The 16533-nt window shown below is 39.1% G+C and overlaps 1 protein-coding gene and 1 long non-coding RNA gene across 6 annotated transcripts in view; one reads left to right on the forward strand and one right to left on the reverse strand.

Annotated features, from left to right (window-relative positions):
- PPEF1 (protein phosphatase with EF-hand domain 1) overlaps window positions 1-16533 on the reverse strand; it is a 39547-nt gene that overhangs the window by 10204 nt on the left and 12810 nt on the right. For all 5 annotated transcript variants that reach the window (XM_086879987.1, XM_086879985.1, XM_086879988.1 and 2 more), the window contains 6 exons: window positions 15511-15638; window positions 14683-14734; window positions 8832-9004; window positions 7029-7143; window positions 5120-5166; window positions 1112-1278 (listed from right to left, as the gene is read on the reverse strand). In XM_086879987.1, the coding sequence (XP_086736113.1) occupies window positions 1112-1278; window positions 5120-5166; window positions 7029-7143; window positions 8832-9004; window positions 14683-14734; window positions 15511-15638 (682 nt within the window). The remainder of the gene's footprint in view (window positions 1-1111; window positions 1279-5119; window positions 5167-7028; window positions 7144-8831; window positions 9005-14682; window positions 14735-15510; window positions 15639-16533) is intronic.
- On the forward strand, window positions 9100-15580 carry LOC111922866 (uncharacterized). The gene is made up of 3 exons (XR_002860771.2): window positions 9100-9242; window positions 13488-13536; window positions 15490-15580. It is a non-coding gene; the product is annotated as an uncharacterized LOC111922866 (long non-coding RNA).

A 16533-nucleotide genomic window follows, 5' to 3' on the forward strand; every position in this document is an offset into this window, starting at 1 on the left:
AGAGCTTCATCCAACTGTTATGTCTTTTCCCCCACAAGGGGCAAGGATTTTGATACCTCATTCCTTTAACACCAAGATATGCTTCATCAAGGGCATTTGCACAACACTCAGCTTTCAAATTTACCAATTGAAATTTGGTAAATTAGCAGTGCAGCACTGCTAATCAAAATGCACAGCAAAGAGTGATAGACGGGAATACATCTGTGCACTCCATACCATCACAGACTTAGTTAATATTTTCTGCTATTTTGGGGAGGAATTTTCCTACCTTGTAGATTAAGTAACTGATCTTGGTTTAGGTTTGTTGGTTTCAGGGTGTTTTCAATTAAGTGCTGAAAAAGTAACTATCATGTGGAACTGATTCTCTTTTGTGGATCATTAGTAGGACTTGCCTGTGGGCCTCTGACCCAGGTGCTAACACTGAGGACTGTGTTAAAACAGCAATACATCCTGTGTGCACACATCAAATGATCCAAGGGGAATGGCAGGTTATCCCCCAGTCAGTCAGCCAAAGACTTTCTGGGGCAGCTTAGAATTGTAAGGAGTAGGACTGAGGAGTTCTCACATCTCTGAGATGCTTTTTGTCTCCAAGTCACACTTCGTCTACAGCCACAGCCTCTGGCTGTGCTCACCCCCTTGGCTGCACTGCACAGCTGAGTGCAAATATTTGTGTTAGAAAACAGGATGTCAGCTCCAACTAATGAAGCTCCTCTGAGTGGAAGGTAGGATATTTACCTGCCCCTTGTGTTAGAGAACTGAAACCTTAGTTCAAAGTTAACTAAAATATCAGATTTTTCTAAATATGTGTTTTAACTAAAATATCATCCTTCCATCAATCCTTCCCCAATTTTGATACTCTGGAAGCTGCACTAAGCCCTCTGACTTCAATGGATTATGATTAGATGAAGGACAAGACATGACTCCTGTTCAAATGTCTGTGTGTAGCGAGGATGTTCCTTCCCCACACATACGCTGAAAAGGCAAAAGTACACGACTACTTAATAGAACATTATTTCTGTTCTAGGGTGTCACAGTGGATTAAGTAGCACTCAAAAGCTCAAATATTTCCAGTGATAGCCCAGGTATTACCTGCCCCACTCCCAGAATCTACCTCAGGTTCATGATGTAGTCTTCATGGTTTCCTCTATTCAAGTGTAAATCATTGGGGTAGATAAGAAGAAATGCAAATAGGATTATAAGTATTTCCATAGAATTTTTCCCTCTGTCGACAAAATCTCCATTAAAGACATAGCGGTTTTGTTCTGAAGGCAGACCGTTCTGCAGAAATAAAAAAGGGGCATTTAGAGAGGCTGCTATGATACTGTAATAAAGGAAATAGCATTTAAATGAGATCCCATTACTAGAAATTCTCAAAAAAATCCTGCATAATACAGAGATCTAAAATGCAGCATTTTTTTATTTCCACTGCTTAGAATAAAAACCTTCATGTCAGACAACCCAAGCCATTAGGGAAAAGAGGACTTCTCTGGCTGTTCTTACAATGCCAACTCTAATCCTTTCCTCTACCTATTAAATTTAATCAAAAGGGACCAAAAGGAACATCAGTCTTGTAGTAAAATATACATTCTTGTTAATGCAACTGTTACCAGGAAAAAGTACACTTGCAAACAGAAGGAAATCATTCAGTTTGAATGGAAGAAATACATGAAAAATTATCTTCTGATGTAAGTTTGAATGGATTTAATATATTTACATTGTTTGCAGTGTATGCTTCCAAAACTCCTGAGAAGGACTATAGTCCAGAGGATAAAAAAATCTTAAGACAGAACATTGAAGATTTTGATTTTAGTTGCTTTAATCCTGAAAACACTACTTGAATTTTACTATTGAGAGCCAAGACACACTTGAAATCTCACAAACCTGAGAGGTTGTATATAGGGATTTTTTCCCTTATATTTTTCTGAAGATACAGAGAAATGCTTTGTTATAAATAGTGACTTAGTAAAAACAAGTATTTTGAACTGATGGTATGTTTTATTAGATTAATTAGCAACACATCAATGGGTGCCATCAGCTTACAGAAAATATAGCACCACCTATATGTAGCTTCATCATTTCCAGTCATGAGAATCAGAAATAGTATTTCAACTTTCACTTGCCAGAAAAGGGAAGCCTCTGTTTTCTCAATCAATATGCACAAGAATATCAGTAGAATATCTATAAAATTACATTATAACTGTGGAAGCCACTCTTAAAAGGTTTGGCAGCATTGCAAAACATCCCACTTGAATATATCTATGGTGTTAGTGTCAAGCCTTTCTCGTGGTGCTATGGCATTACTGGTATTCTGACTTAGTGGGTTTATTGCAGGATGTGTGATGTGGCCAGGGACTTGATGAAATGTGTGATTTGAATCCTTAAGAGAATATCTGGTTTTGTCCCAGTCAGTGTCCTGTGCTTTCATGTTAGGATGCAGTAGTGAACCCAGGTCTCTTCATCCCAGCTGCTGCAAATTCAGCTTCCTTGGATTTTGCTATAGCCTGTCCTGAGCCCTTTCCAAGTTAACTTAGAAGGGGGCTGTGCTTGCTTTGTGCTCACAGGGGTGGCAATGTATGAGACTTTTCTAATGCAGTGGGTTGAAGCGATTTTAAAAAAGGAGAGGATGGATTTCAGGAGTGCAACAGACAGAAGAAATTCTGCAGTTTCTGGAAAGATAGATAAATAAATACAATCTTCGCCTTAAAACCAATAGGCATGTGAATTCACCAGCAGATTGTGAATATACACATAAACCATTCTAACTGCAGTCCTCATGCAAAGTTACATCTACTGGAGCACTCTTGAGATTCTATCACCCTTCTTCTGGAAAAGGTTGCACACAATTTCAGTTTTAAACAAGTTTGGTTTTGACTCCTAACTTCAATGTGACATTTTAGTTTTGTTCCACACCCATGCACTTTCCTTTTCTGTGGTTTCAACCAACAAGAGCAAAACTAAATTAAAGGCTGTTGCAGCCACTGATATGTCATAGAGGCAAACAAGGCCCTCTAATGATTAGCAACTTGCTGCTGGGCATTATTACTGTATCTCCTGGGTTAGTGATTAATTAACTTCCGCTTGTTGTTGGCATTTTCTACTGCTTCAGGCTATTTCTATCTATAGCATCTCTTTAACAATCTAATTTAGCAATAAATAATTTAAAATTCAGGTGTTTCAAGGAGTATAAGGAAACACTGCAATATAATAAAGATTAATGCAGTGCCTGAATGAACCTTACAAACGGGTTATAGAGGGAAAAAGAAAGTGTCTTAGCTTCAGCCAAACCAGGTGTTAGGATTATACACCATCTGCAGCATTGTATCAATATGCTGTAGACTGCCAGCTGTGTGTGTTTGCTGGGGGTGGTTTATGGAAGTGACAAGCCTGGTCTGCATGCAGGCCTCCAGAATCCATTTCAGCTCTGCACTGCCCTGTGCAGACAGAGATCACTCCCATGGCATTGTTAGGGATTGCACCGTCTTGTTTAAGGTAGTTTGTACCAACTCGGAGGATGAAATCCCTTCCAACTGAAACAGAGTTTGGGAAGGAGGAATAAATGTGGATCCCAGAAGACAACTGGGCTTGCTGCTCATCTGAGTAAACAGAAAATAGTGTCATTTAATTTGCTTCTCAGTAACTAATCAGCTCTATCATATGCTTTCTATATTCACTACTGTGAAATGATGAAACATTTGCCCATTTTATTTGGTTTGATGGAAGGGACTCCCCTAGAAGTTTAACAGAGGACAACTGGGTGTTATTTCTAGTCTGAAGTCAGTGGGAGTTTTGGCTCTGAATTTACTGAAGTCAGGATGAGAGTTGCATTTTTTTTCTCTTTATAACATCCATTAGACGAGGGGGAAAGAATATGTTTACTCCAAAAAAACCAAAATGCAGGCTGATTGCAGTTGTAAATATAATTATATCTGAGCATTTATCTCCAAAATAGTTATATTTCCCATTCCAGGCTTTATGTATGAAACCAATATGTATCATACTCTTATTCCAGTTTTTAAAAGAGATCTAAACAACTAAGAGACTGCAAGCCCAGGACCAGCTAAAGATGGTTGATTAGTAAGAAAAGCAGGACTCTATAAAAAAAAGGTTTGATTATACTTTCACTATACTTAACAGACTTCTGGTGTGCACTTGGACAAAACAACCACGTTTTCATTCAACAAGTGTCAGACGAAGCGTAACAAAGGTGGAAGCAGGGGCAGAATTGCATCATTTAAACACCTGGTTTAGCTCACTTCAGTCTCCATTCAGCGCAGATGAATGTGTAAGGATCTGACACAAACCCTTTCACCCCGGAAAGCTCAAATCAAAGAGAATACCTGCTCAGTCAAAGGTGGTGATTCATCATGAAGATGAATATGAAACTAAATACCCAACATTTCCTGCATCTTCAGTTAAACTTACAATTGTGGAAAAGCTAGCCTGGAGCTTAATTTGTTTTACACATGAGTAAAATCAAGCTATGCTTTTTTAGCATGATGAAAAAGGATGTATAAAGGGTGCCCAAAATACTTGTATTTTGTGCAGACCATGTGATTGCTTCCAAGGCTTAAAAAGCTTTCAAACACCACTCTTGTTTCCTGTTAGAAACAAAAGTAACTCCCTCAAAGAAAAAACAACAAGAACACCAACAAACCCAAACAATTAAACCAAAACAACAAAAACCCCCCAAACAACCCAAAAGCGAACCAAAAAATCTGCAGGTATCAGTGGAAGGCCTAAATGAAAGCTTCTGCTTTTTTTCTTGAGTATCAAAATTATCCATGGTGTAGTGTTACATCAGGAACTCAGCTCTTGATTTGAGCAGACTTCAGTCAATATGGAATTTAAAACGGTGGCAGAACTTTGGAGACCTTGCAAGGAGTCCTCCTGCAGTTCAGCATGCAGGAAAGTAATCATCTCCTCTATCTCCTTCATAGTGAGCAGGAGGATATGAAGAAGGAAAAGCTCTGACAAAGACACCAAATTGTTCCACAAACTGTGTGTGTGGTACATGCACACCACATGAGCAGTTCTAATGGTGATAAATCTCTCACACATAAATAATTGTTCTTATTAATAAATCAAAGTGGAAATGCTAAATCTCAGGGTACCTACTTACCTTATAGAATATCAGCAAAAGATCATCCAGGTTTCCATGCAAATCTCCTACAGGAAAAACAAATATTATTTTTTAAAAATTTTCTCACAGAAGAGGAAGAAACTGGAATTATAAAACTGGAATTAGTTGGACCTAATAAGCTTTTCTCCATGTTTCCCTTCTGTATATAAACCCAGAAAATGCCACTAAAAGACATTTTGAAATATAATAGACTTCTGCATACTAATGGCTTTAAATTTACCAAATTTACTTTTTTATACTGCACAACTGAACATGTTTCAGGGACAGGTTTTGATTACTACTAGCAAGAAGTGATGGAGAGTGCCAAGAACTGTCCATGACTGTGTGCCTCAATGCTAAGGACACAGGAATGGTGGATTGGGCTGTTTTTGAGAGGTTTGTTTGCACAGGCAAGAGGATTTCACCCCAACACATCCCCTGTGCATCTGACTGCATTTTTTGATCACAGAGCCAACCTCCTCTGTGACTCTGAGTCAGTGACTCACCACCACCAAGCTGCAGAAGTTTCAAAACATGCCTTATGATAATATGCTTTTACCACCAATGATTAGGAAAAGTGACATTTTTATGTGTATATGTTTTCTGTGCAACTTTTGATTAATTATGAGCCTGCTGAATTTGTTCTAAGGGATCTTCCAGGGTATGATAGGTATTTATCAAATATGTGGATGCAAACATTTCAGGCATATATTTAATCTGCATTATTAATTTGAAATTAAAAGAAATGGAGAGTGACACCTTAAGGAGATCAACATTTTGGACTGATTATACTTAAAAATGGGTTATTAGTCTTCTGCAGAGGGTCTTTCTGGTGACAAAAACTTTTCGTTTCAGTACAGGAGAGGGATCCCTTTTGATGTCGGTTACATAGTGCAAATGCAAGACAAACATGAAGAGGAATGTTTATTTAACAAGAACATGTGTTGTGAACAAGCATGAATCTGTGTTTCCTTGGTTTGGAAAGGGGTCTTGTTGGCTTGGTTAATGAATTACTGTTTATACAAAACGTCATTTTAAAAAATCCTTTTCTGGCAATCAAAGTAGGTCCATAACCACATCTTAAAAAACATTTGTTTTGCAAGTACCTCCCTTATACTACTTTACTACTACACATAGCACACACTGATAGATGTCAAGAGTTATGTCACCATCATTGTTCTGTTTTGCAGCTACTGCATTCTGTGTCAAGCCAGGATACTGCATCCCATTATCCATAATCTACAAAAATATAACAAAATAGATAGGCAAAGAGCTCTTAGTTCTTTACTGTGTGACACATTATTCTGTGAGATTAATTTGTTGGTTGTATAAATACTTACCCATCCTCTTGGGTCTCCCTAGAAATGAAGGGTTATTATCATTTCAGTTTATTCTAGACAGTCATGCTGTCAACAAAAGGTCTTTTTTCCACCCATATTAAACCCCCATTAAAATCATTATGGAGTAAATTATGATTAAAATCATTAAAATCATTACTAGTAAAGTCTTTTTCTCAGTGAGAGGAGAAAGAGGTGAGGCTTACAGCCAGTGATCAAAATACTTGGTGGCATTTTAGAGGTGGAAGTGCAGGAGTATTTAAGCTGCACTGCAGTGTTAGCTGAATTAATACTGACTCATTCAGAAACGTTAAACAAGAACAGGAAAGTGGAGGTGAGGGAATTTCTTAAAATATACTTACTATGACTCAGGAACATTATTTTTTTTTTTTTTTTTGGTTGTTTGCTCCAATTTAGGCATTTGTGGGGGAAAATAAATAAAAATAAATATTTTTTAAAAGGGCATTGAGAACTTTATTCTAATGACAGAATTTGGAAATAGCAGTATCATTCTCTAACCACTTAGAATATCAACCCATAGCCCAAAGCAGTTATCTTCTCTGGCACCTTACCACAGACAGTTATCTCCTTGGAGTAGGAAGTTGAAAGATGGGTGATATTTGGCATCTCCTTGAGAACCCTCCTAGTTTCACTTAGCAGCTGCAGTACATAGCGGGCATGAAGCAGCTGTGAGAAGAAAAAGCAGGTAGAAAAGGAAGACTTCTTTGAATTAGCAATAGGTCTGTGTGCCTTATTAATATCAGACATGTCCTGCCAAGGTTATTTATAATGCAGACCTCCAGACATGAGTACAGGCTGTACGGCCTAGTGCTCGGAATTAGGAGTGTTCATAGCTTTGCATTTGCTTCCCAGTGAATGGATATGGACCCCTTACTGAACTTATTGTTTTGCAGATTTTCCCACCTTATTTATACTGTACTGTTTCTACTCTTCCTGTTTTTCAGAAGAGATAAGATAGAGCACTCAGAATCATTGCATAAGGCCATCTGTTTAAAGTAACTGGGGAAAAAATAAAAAGGATATAATTCTAGGTGTGAGTAAAAAACAAACAAACAAAAAAACCCAAAAAACCCACACAACCTCTAAAACACAAGCCAACAAAAACCCCCCAAAGGCCATAAGTTATATTTCAGCAAATTTCAGGAACAATGACAAGAAAATTCCAGTAAGGGCTGCCTTGGTAAGGGTTATCTTCTTGTTCACAATGAATAAATTTTAACAACAGAACATTGAAGTTTCTGGTCTTCTCTCCTAATGCTTTTTATGAAAATTTTGTCAGTTGGTGATTTTTAAAACTCTTAATTCCACCAGAGATCTGAGGAATTTTGGTAGAGGAGATAGATGAGCAACAAAATGAGTTTTCAAGATTCATGTTTTTAAGCAAACAGAAAGGTTAATTACATATGACTATTCCCTTAATAAAATGCCAGCTGTAGTTAGAGAAGAGAGAGTGGACAGTAAGGTGAAGTCTGGGTTGGCTTATTTATTATGTGCTTTATATTTTGTACATTTACACCAGCCTCCACAGAAAATTTCTGGAGAAATATATTCTTATTTAGTAAATTAAAAGTCATGATAGACCCTTGCCCCTTTTATATAGAATATTCTTAAGCAGAAATAATTACAAGTTCAAATGAAGCTGTGCCATTTAATGCCTCCTTGCTCCATGCTCATCTTGTGGGCAACAAAAGGGCTTGCTCAGGAATACAGAGAATGAGGAACAGCCTCCTCAGTGCCTTGGAAGCTGCAGCCTGAGCTCCAGAGATTTGTGCACTCTGGTCTGCTACATTAGCAATGCTTTATACTCACTCCACTGTTACAGTGGATTCTTGCACCCTGCAATACGTGATTAACCCTTACACGCCAATTCCTCTAAAACAGTGAGGTGCTGGGAAAAAGAGAACCAAACAATGAACACTTTTAACCCATAAAAAGATGATAATTAGTTTCTATTTAGCTTAGGACACCTTCCCCAGTCCTGCACTCTCATTGAGAACACCTGCCTTGCAGCTGCTAAGGGTTCCCATTTCATTTCACTAGTCCCTGCCTCCTCCCAGAAGCTGGGCCTGGTGGTCATGCAGTAAAGCAGTGAATCAAAAGTGGGGACTTGTCTGTCTGAGAACTGTCTGCTTTTGATATTACTTTGTTTGCTTACAGCCAGATTAATTTCCCAAGGCAGCTTACCGTGCACATTTATGATCACACTGAGCTAGCAGGAAAAAGTAGTGAGATGTAAAAGAAGGGTGAAATATCTCTTTGGGCACCAGTTTAGCCTTACATTGGACTGTGGAACTACAGCTTGACAGATATAAAATAAGTTAAAAAGAATAGGAAACAAACTTCTTGCAAATTACCTGTTCATTCCTGAAAGCATGAAGGAGAGCATTGGCATCTTCAACAGTAAGGGGGAATGAGAGTCGTGGTCCATAATAGGAATCTGGAACATTAATCTTATTTTCAAATTCTTTTAAACATAAGTCTTCATCCACCACCTGAGGAGCACTAGGGCTGGTGAAAATTTGAGAAACTGGAACAAGATGGAAGAAAAACAAAAATGTAGAAACTTCAGTCCCCCACAGAGCTGTAACAGCATGGCTAGAACTGGCTGAATGTAACTGCTTTAACTGCTGCAGTATTACAGCAGCTGACTCCTGCCTCCTGTAGTGGAAAAGCTCCAGGTCTCCCCAGACTGTTTCACAGCACTAAAACCAACCAACCAATCAACCACAACAAGGAAAAAAAGGCAAAACCAAAGTTTAAAAAAGGTAAAAACTCTTTTCCAGCTGCTGTTAGCTGTCATCAGGGTGCAAACATTTTGCACTGAAGTTGTGGAGCATTCTGCTCACAGGTAACAAGAACCACCACCTGGTACAAACTTCCTTCTCCTTTCCCCTGAGGCAAGGAGACACAAAAGTCTTGGCTGATTATTTAATGACCATAATCTGTTTGAAGTTCAATATTACACTTTTAGTACAGGTTTTGAAGATTCACTTCTACTGCTTTTATTTTCTACTCAAAAATCTTAGGCTAAATACCAGCAGGTCACAGTGATTATTTTAAAAGTCACCAACAAAATTCTATTTGTTCACAGCAGATTGCAAATCAAGTCTTTCTGATACAGCTGGGAAACAATGCCAGCTTTTGGTTGGCTGCCATAAAACTACTGTCTGAAATAAAGTAAACAAAAACAGAGTGGTGAAAGTAGAGCATAGCTTCTAATTTTCCCAGAACATGGAGAAAGCAGGAACACTGCTAATTGCTTCAATCCAGTATTTTTGTTGACATAACCTTAGAACATAACTGACTGATCAGCAGATTTCAGTGTTTTCTTCTTTCAGGTTGTCTCAGCCATATATTATTCTAAAATAGAGAGCCAGGCCCTAAACAAAAGTGTTCTAGCAGATGCTGTTTCAGAGTTGCTCTTGAGAGATGATTGTTGTAAACACTTTTTACTGGGCTGCAGTTAGGTTTTCTGTAACCCTGATTTCTTGCAACTGAAAATAAAATGTATTATTTACAGCTGTGTAGCTGTATTATTTATTGCTGATTTACAGCTGACCTGTAGCTGTGACTCAAAATTCACAGTAGCCAAAACCAGCATGTGGCCTCATAAATTATGACATTCATAAAGACCAACTTGTCTTGCAGCTGGATAAAATCCATATTAAAGAAATAAGTAGATAAAAATGTAATCTGGATTTTTAAAAGTCCCTTTTTACTATCAGCACTTCAGCTGTGAGCTGATTAGCACATTCAGTGTTAATGCAATGTTATACTCAGCCAATTAAATGGATTAAAGCATCAAGTAACAGCAAGGTGCTCAGGGTTCAGCATTTTCACCAAGTGCAGTTTGATTTGCAGTCTTCCACCACGATTACAGCTTTGTCTGGCTGGACACCAGCATGTCACTATGGACTGAAATTGCTGATTCTCACATGTGATCAGCCAAGCGCATTTGCAGCAATTCTTGCTCCAGCTCTAGCAGCAGGCCTCTGGACAGTATCTCTCTTTGCACCCTATTTCCCAAGAAGTGGGTGACTGCAGAACCAACTCCTCAGAGCACCCAAATGCCTCATTTCTTGCCTGCTCTAACCAGCTGTTCTCATCTGACTTGACTCCTTCAGAGTCAGTGATCCTCTCGGCGTTTCAAGCCAAGCAGGCCCATGCCTGCTCCTACTCCTGTCTTCCCTTCCAGCACACAGTAGGCCATCCATCCATCGCTTTACCTCTGAATATGAACTTGCCTTCCTCACAGACTCACTTCTGTTTTGGCACATGCTCAGGCTGGGAAAACCAATCCTTCCCTGTAGGACATATCTCTGCAAAGTACACCCCATTTTCCACTTTCTGGATGAGTTGTCAAAAGCCAGTCATGGTCATTACCCTCAGAGTGTGCTTACGGCTCCTCAGGCTGCATTTCAGCTGGATTTTATGGCTTCTTCCTGCACAGCATGACTGTCCCATCTCTCAACAGTCAGTAATGGATGACCTAATGCAGCCTGGGGAATGACTATGCTGTCCAGCAAGTACTCCAGCTCACCACATGTCCCATGCAGGATTAATTCTGAAAGGATTCAGCACCCCTCACATTTTGCTAGTCAAAGCTGTCAAGGTTCTTTCAGTTCATACTGAAAGACAGGGATGAAAAGTCTTGGCATGCCTGGTTCAGGCACATGTGTCAAGACAGAATGAAATATCTTCTGCCAGCATCTGCATCTCTCCACTCACTAGAGGAAGCACAGGCAATGACCTGCTTTGTACTCTGGCACCTGAGGTCTAGCCCAGGCTTAGGGAGTCTTCACTATTAACAAAACCCAAAAAACTACCCTGCAGCCATATTCCATGTTCAGCACAAACAGCCAGAGCTAAGTGGAGTCAATTTGGCCACAGAAAGCTCAAAGATCTGATTCTCCTGGCCAGATCACCTTGCCATGGGAGTTTTTCAAGGCAAGTCAAAGCTGCCACTGCTAAGAATGTACTCACTATGGGGGTAATTGGGAATCAGCTACTTCTGCAGCTCTGAAATCAGTTCTCTGTTCTGCCACCATCAGTGTACCTTCAACCTGACCACTGGGGTACCTGAGAGCACCTCTGACTCCTGAGAAGTGCTCTTATATAAGCCAGATACCTATCCACAGCCCTCAGGTCAAAGCCAAATGGACACCGAGCCTACAAAGAGGAAGGAGGTCTCTAAAATGCTTCAAACATTTCTTCCTTCACACCATTCCTGGTGCTACAAACAGCAAGCAGCTATAACATTCCCCACTGTAAGAATCACTCTGTGCAAAACATCTTGGAAGGGTGTTAAAGCTGTAAGGGAGGCATCATGGGGAGTGAAACTGCAGAAAACAACACTTTTTTTTTTTTGTTGCCCTTTGAAGGAAGGCTCCAGGAGGTGCCCTGGTGACCTTGAGATGAACAGGTTTAGATTCCCAGTCCTACCATTTTTCTCAGGATGTGTCTGTAGTCTTCTCACCCTCGATGTGCCCATAAAAGAGTGAGTAAATGGGTCATCTTTTGCTGGAAAGGCAGTTTCCAGCTTTCTCTGACCAGAGAACTTTCCATTGAAAGCTGACAAGGTAGGAAGGTTTTTTTAGGAAATGAGGGAGAGAAGTGTAAGGTAGAAAAGGGGTTTATTCTTATTTTCCACAAACCCTTGCAAAATAGCCTTTAATAAGAAGCAGAATGAGACACTCATCTGTATAATATCCCAATCACAAACTACACTGACATCTTAAGGAGAATGAGAGGATGAAAAAAGCTTTAGGGTACAAGAGATAAACAATCACATCAAAAGCATGACTGTGTTAATGAGATGGCAGCTGCTTTCTTTCTTTGCAAAACATAATCTGGAAAAAACAGATTAAAAAGAGGAAAGTAACAAGATTAATGGTGGAGGCTGAGTAGTTTATAATGTAAAGAAAACCACAGATCACAAATTTTTCAGCTAACTTTCTTATCACATACTGAGAAGAACAGTAATATTTTTTGGTAAGAATATTATATACTGTCTTCTTGGAGACAGCTTTTGAACCATATGCTATCACTCTAATTTAAGTGAGCACACACTGATGAAAAAAAAGCCAGAAAATTGAAGGTTTTAGAAAATGCTTGAGAATAGCAAAGTCAATTTGAAGCCTCTATGATTGTTATGTTTACATTCACTGTGGTTCACATCTTAAGATGGTGATTCAGCAAAAGTGGAAGCAGTTCTTTTAAGAATCCCTCTACTCACCACTTGATTTTGCTTACATTAGTGGGGCTAGCATGAGTGCTGCAAAGGTCACTTTCAGGGGCAAGCAATCAAGAGCTTAAAGCAAAGAATGCACACAGCCAGCAGTTGGGCAAGATAACCACAACACCAATACACATTCGATGTGCAATTCCTCCAAAAAAAATCTAAGTCAGCTCCTTTGCATAGGCAGCCTTGGCCATCTCTATTAAACATACAGCGGAATTTTTCTGTTTTGTTTAGGGTTCTGGTAGCTGTAACACATGCTGTTAGAAAGACAAAAGACAAAAATGAAGCCTTTGGAGCAGTTATCAAGTCTTAACAACAGCAGTCCTAAATGATGGAAGTTTTAAGCTAGCAAGACAAAGAACACTTTATCATAAACCATATACACTTTATCATGTGCTTCAGTCTTAACCACATCTGCAATTCCCAATACCTACAAGACCAAGATCAGGTGACCTGTGCAGTGCTGATGAGGAGCAGTCCACAGGACCCTCCATATCCCTCACTGTGCACAGGTGAGGCTCAGATCTCCACCTGCACATGAACAGCCTATGCATGTAGCAGTGTGCTCTGCAATGTCTTGAGCCCTAGCAAGTCACCTGAGACACCTTGCCTTCATTCCTTCTGTCAGTAGGCACAGTTAATAAAGGTGGAAAAATCATAGCTACAACAAGCAGTTGTAAAAATACATTTTAATATTATAATAAAAATAGAGATTAACAATATTTTGCAAAATCTCAGACCTAGAACTACTCTTTTCTTTCCTATTCAGGTTGAAAAGCTGAACAGAGGTGCACTAGGAGCATGAAGAAGTAGATGAAGTGAGCAGTATCTGATTTTCTTTGAATTTGCCAATTCCTTCCCAGGAAGTTAAATTACTAAAGCAGATTTTTTTCACAGAATATGGCAGTAATGGAAAAAAAAAATCAAAGGGAGGATTACTGTATCATCTGCCTTGACTTTGGAGCAAGGCTCAAAAGTAATTTATTTTTCTGCAGAGCACAGAGAGCATTAGGCACTCTAAAGTATTTAAGAGAGCAAAATTGCAATTTCTACCGGTTGTCATTAGAACACTGAACCACTTAAGGTTTTGATGGTGGTTTTATCCTGCTATCAAAGTATCTTGTGCAAATTTTAATTGAAATAACCCGTGGCTAGACCAGATGAAAGAGAAAAGGCATTCTCTTGTAATGCAATAAGAAGGGGACAGCCTCATTTTTAACTCCACTGGGATTAGATCTATTCTGAATTTGTTCAAGGAAGTCATGTTTGTTTTCTGGACTTAGGAATCACTTTCAGTCTGTCCTTCTGTTGAGCTTGACCTCAAAAGCAAGTTATGTCCAAGGATCCCAAAATACTTCAAAAATTAAAGGTTATTCCTTGAATAACTGAAGCTTAATTGAGATCGTTTCTAAAGATTTATCTCCAGCAGTTTAAATTTATTTCCTTTTTTATCATTCACATACTGATACATGTTGCAGTGAAATCTAGAACAAATTATATTAAAACGTGGTCCAGAACTGCCAGAGGTGGTGGGGGAAAAGGAGCAACCTCTTTCATTATACCTGCCTTAAACCAAGTGAACACAATCTTTCTGAATAATCAAAATCTCATAGTTTAAGGAAACATGTATAGAAAACTGTGAAAATTGGATTCTCTAAGAAAGGCAGCAACATATAAGGAAGCACTCTGAGCATCTCTGAATATTCTCATAAGGACAACAGGCATCTGTTCTGACTTACTGAGTAAGTACTAAGTAAGTACTAAGTACTGCTCTGACTTACTAAGTAGATAGTGAATAGTGTCAGTGTAACACTTAGAGGATCAAATTCATATTACAGTATTTGGGACATCAAACCTCAACCCCAGCACATGCTGTAAGCTGTAAATACCACATCTAAAATTAACTTTCTTCACATCAAGTTTTTCAAGTACAATCTGCACATTACTTTTATTTTTATTGTTACCTGAATCAGGATGAGTACAATGATCCAGCATGAATGTAAAAAAGTTGGATAGCTGAGTATGCAAAAGAAAAGAACAAATACACTGATCAGTTTACGTGATCCAACAAGCATTAACATCTTTCTTCCTCAGTTACTTGCAATTTCCCGTTTAGGGGGATATAAGTCACTACTGTATATTTCCATAGTATCAGCCTGCAGTAATGACACAATTTGTGTCCTACTACAAAAATAGCTCGTTTTCCTTTTTTTGCTATGAATTCACAACTGACACTTCATGAATACATAAAATGTTTCAGGGCTGTTTCACTGCTGCTGATGTTTCCCACCACCCAGACTATTTGCCTAGACTTCCTTCATAGTCAATAGAAACAACTGCTACAATGCACTGAGCCAACTTTAGACACAGATGCTGAGATGAACACAAAGGCCTATAAGTTCCAAATTTCCTATACTGACCCTAAGGGAAGCCTGGGCTGACATGCTGAAACACTGATATCTCTGTTGCACATGTATTGCCTCACAGACAGTTTAGATTACCCTTAGTGATCTGTAGCTGACCTGCAATCCCTGGCTAACAGAGCTGCTATACAGGAACCTATACCCTAGACATGCTGTATGGCAGAATGGTCCTGAAGCCTATGTAGTTACATTCATCTGTATGACTGTGTATGAATACACACAACTTAGTTCATGTGTCAGGCAGGGAAACAGTTTTATTAATCAAGACCCAGCTTTGTAGAAGAAATCACCGCACACCCATTTTGTTTGTGCAACCACAGTCCTGGGGATAACATAACTGTTTTATAGGAAGAATGGAAGATTACAAACCTGTAGTTGATCCTGTTCATCAGCATATTCAATTGACTGAAAGATACTGAGAGAATAGCGGCGCCTCATCTCCAGCCGGGCCATGGTAAAGCGGTACCACTTCTGGATGAGGACTGCAGCTCTAATAACTGTCAAAACAAAACAGTGGAGTACACATGGATGCAGGATAATCTACAAGGAAAATATGCATGCTGCCTTTACAGAATTTTGCAATCAGATGATGATTCAGTCCATTGTGCACAGTCAACAAGATGAAATCCAGTAAATATGAGACTGAAAAAAATACATGATGCCTTTACTGTTTCTGTCTTCTGACACAAATCCCAAGCTAGCTGACTTGCTCAGGCCTAAGTAGTTAGTAACCTTCACCATTTAATTCTCTTGAAGATAGTACCCAGGTAAGAAGTCAGTCATGTTCAGCTGATGGGCACCCTATGGGTTTTGGGAAGGTGAAGAAAGGAAGAACAGTTTAGCCTATCAACAGTGTATTTCTTTATCAATCTCCAGTAAAAAGCTTTGATTTTTCAAGCTGTGACACAAACAACCATTCATGACAGTATTTGCAACAGCCTCTTCTACCAGAAAGTTTTTGCCTGCAGAGCTGCATCAGCAAACCAGTGAAATTCAAATCCTAGGATAAAAAGTTAGCAAATGGTATTGAAGGGTAGAATATGTTGCTTACAGAGAAAGCAACATATTCTAAAAGGCAGTGAGGTATAGTTCTAGATAGATTGTCTAACAAAAGAACACTCACCCCAAAAAGTCAATGGAACATGCCAGAAGACCATTTTTGACTATGTGCTGAGTATGCATTCCACTCAGCACTTCAAGAAGTTGTGTCTACAATGGTCTTAGTCTGGAAAACTGCTGGAAACTTCACTGAAGGACAATCATCAAGACTACAGCCTGGAGGAAAGAGCTTGCTGCCTTCAGGCCTCATTCATGCTACAAAGAGATCACATATCCTTTAAATGCTCAGATAAAAGTTTATTAAGCAGAGAAACATCTGGGGGCAGAAAGAGG

Source organism: Cyanistes caeruleus, chromosome 3 (genome assembly GCF_971803275.1).
Source record: "Cyanistes caeruleus chromosome 3, bCyaCae1.hap1.1, whole genome shotgun sequence".
NCBI lineage: Eukaryota > Metazoa > Chordata > Aves > Passeriformes > Paridae > Cyanistes > Cyanistes caeruleus.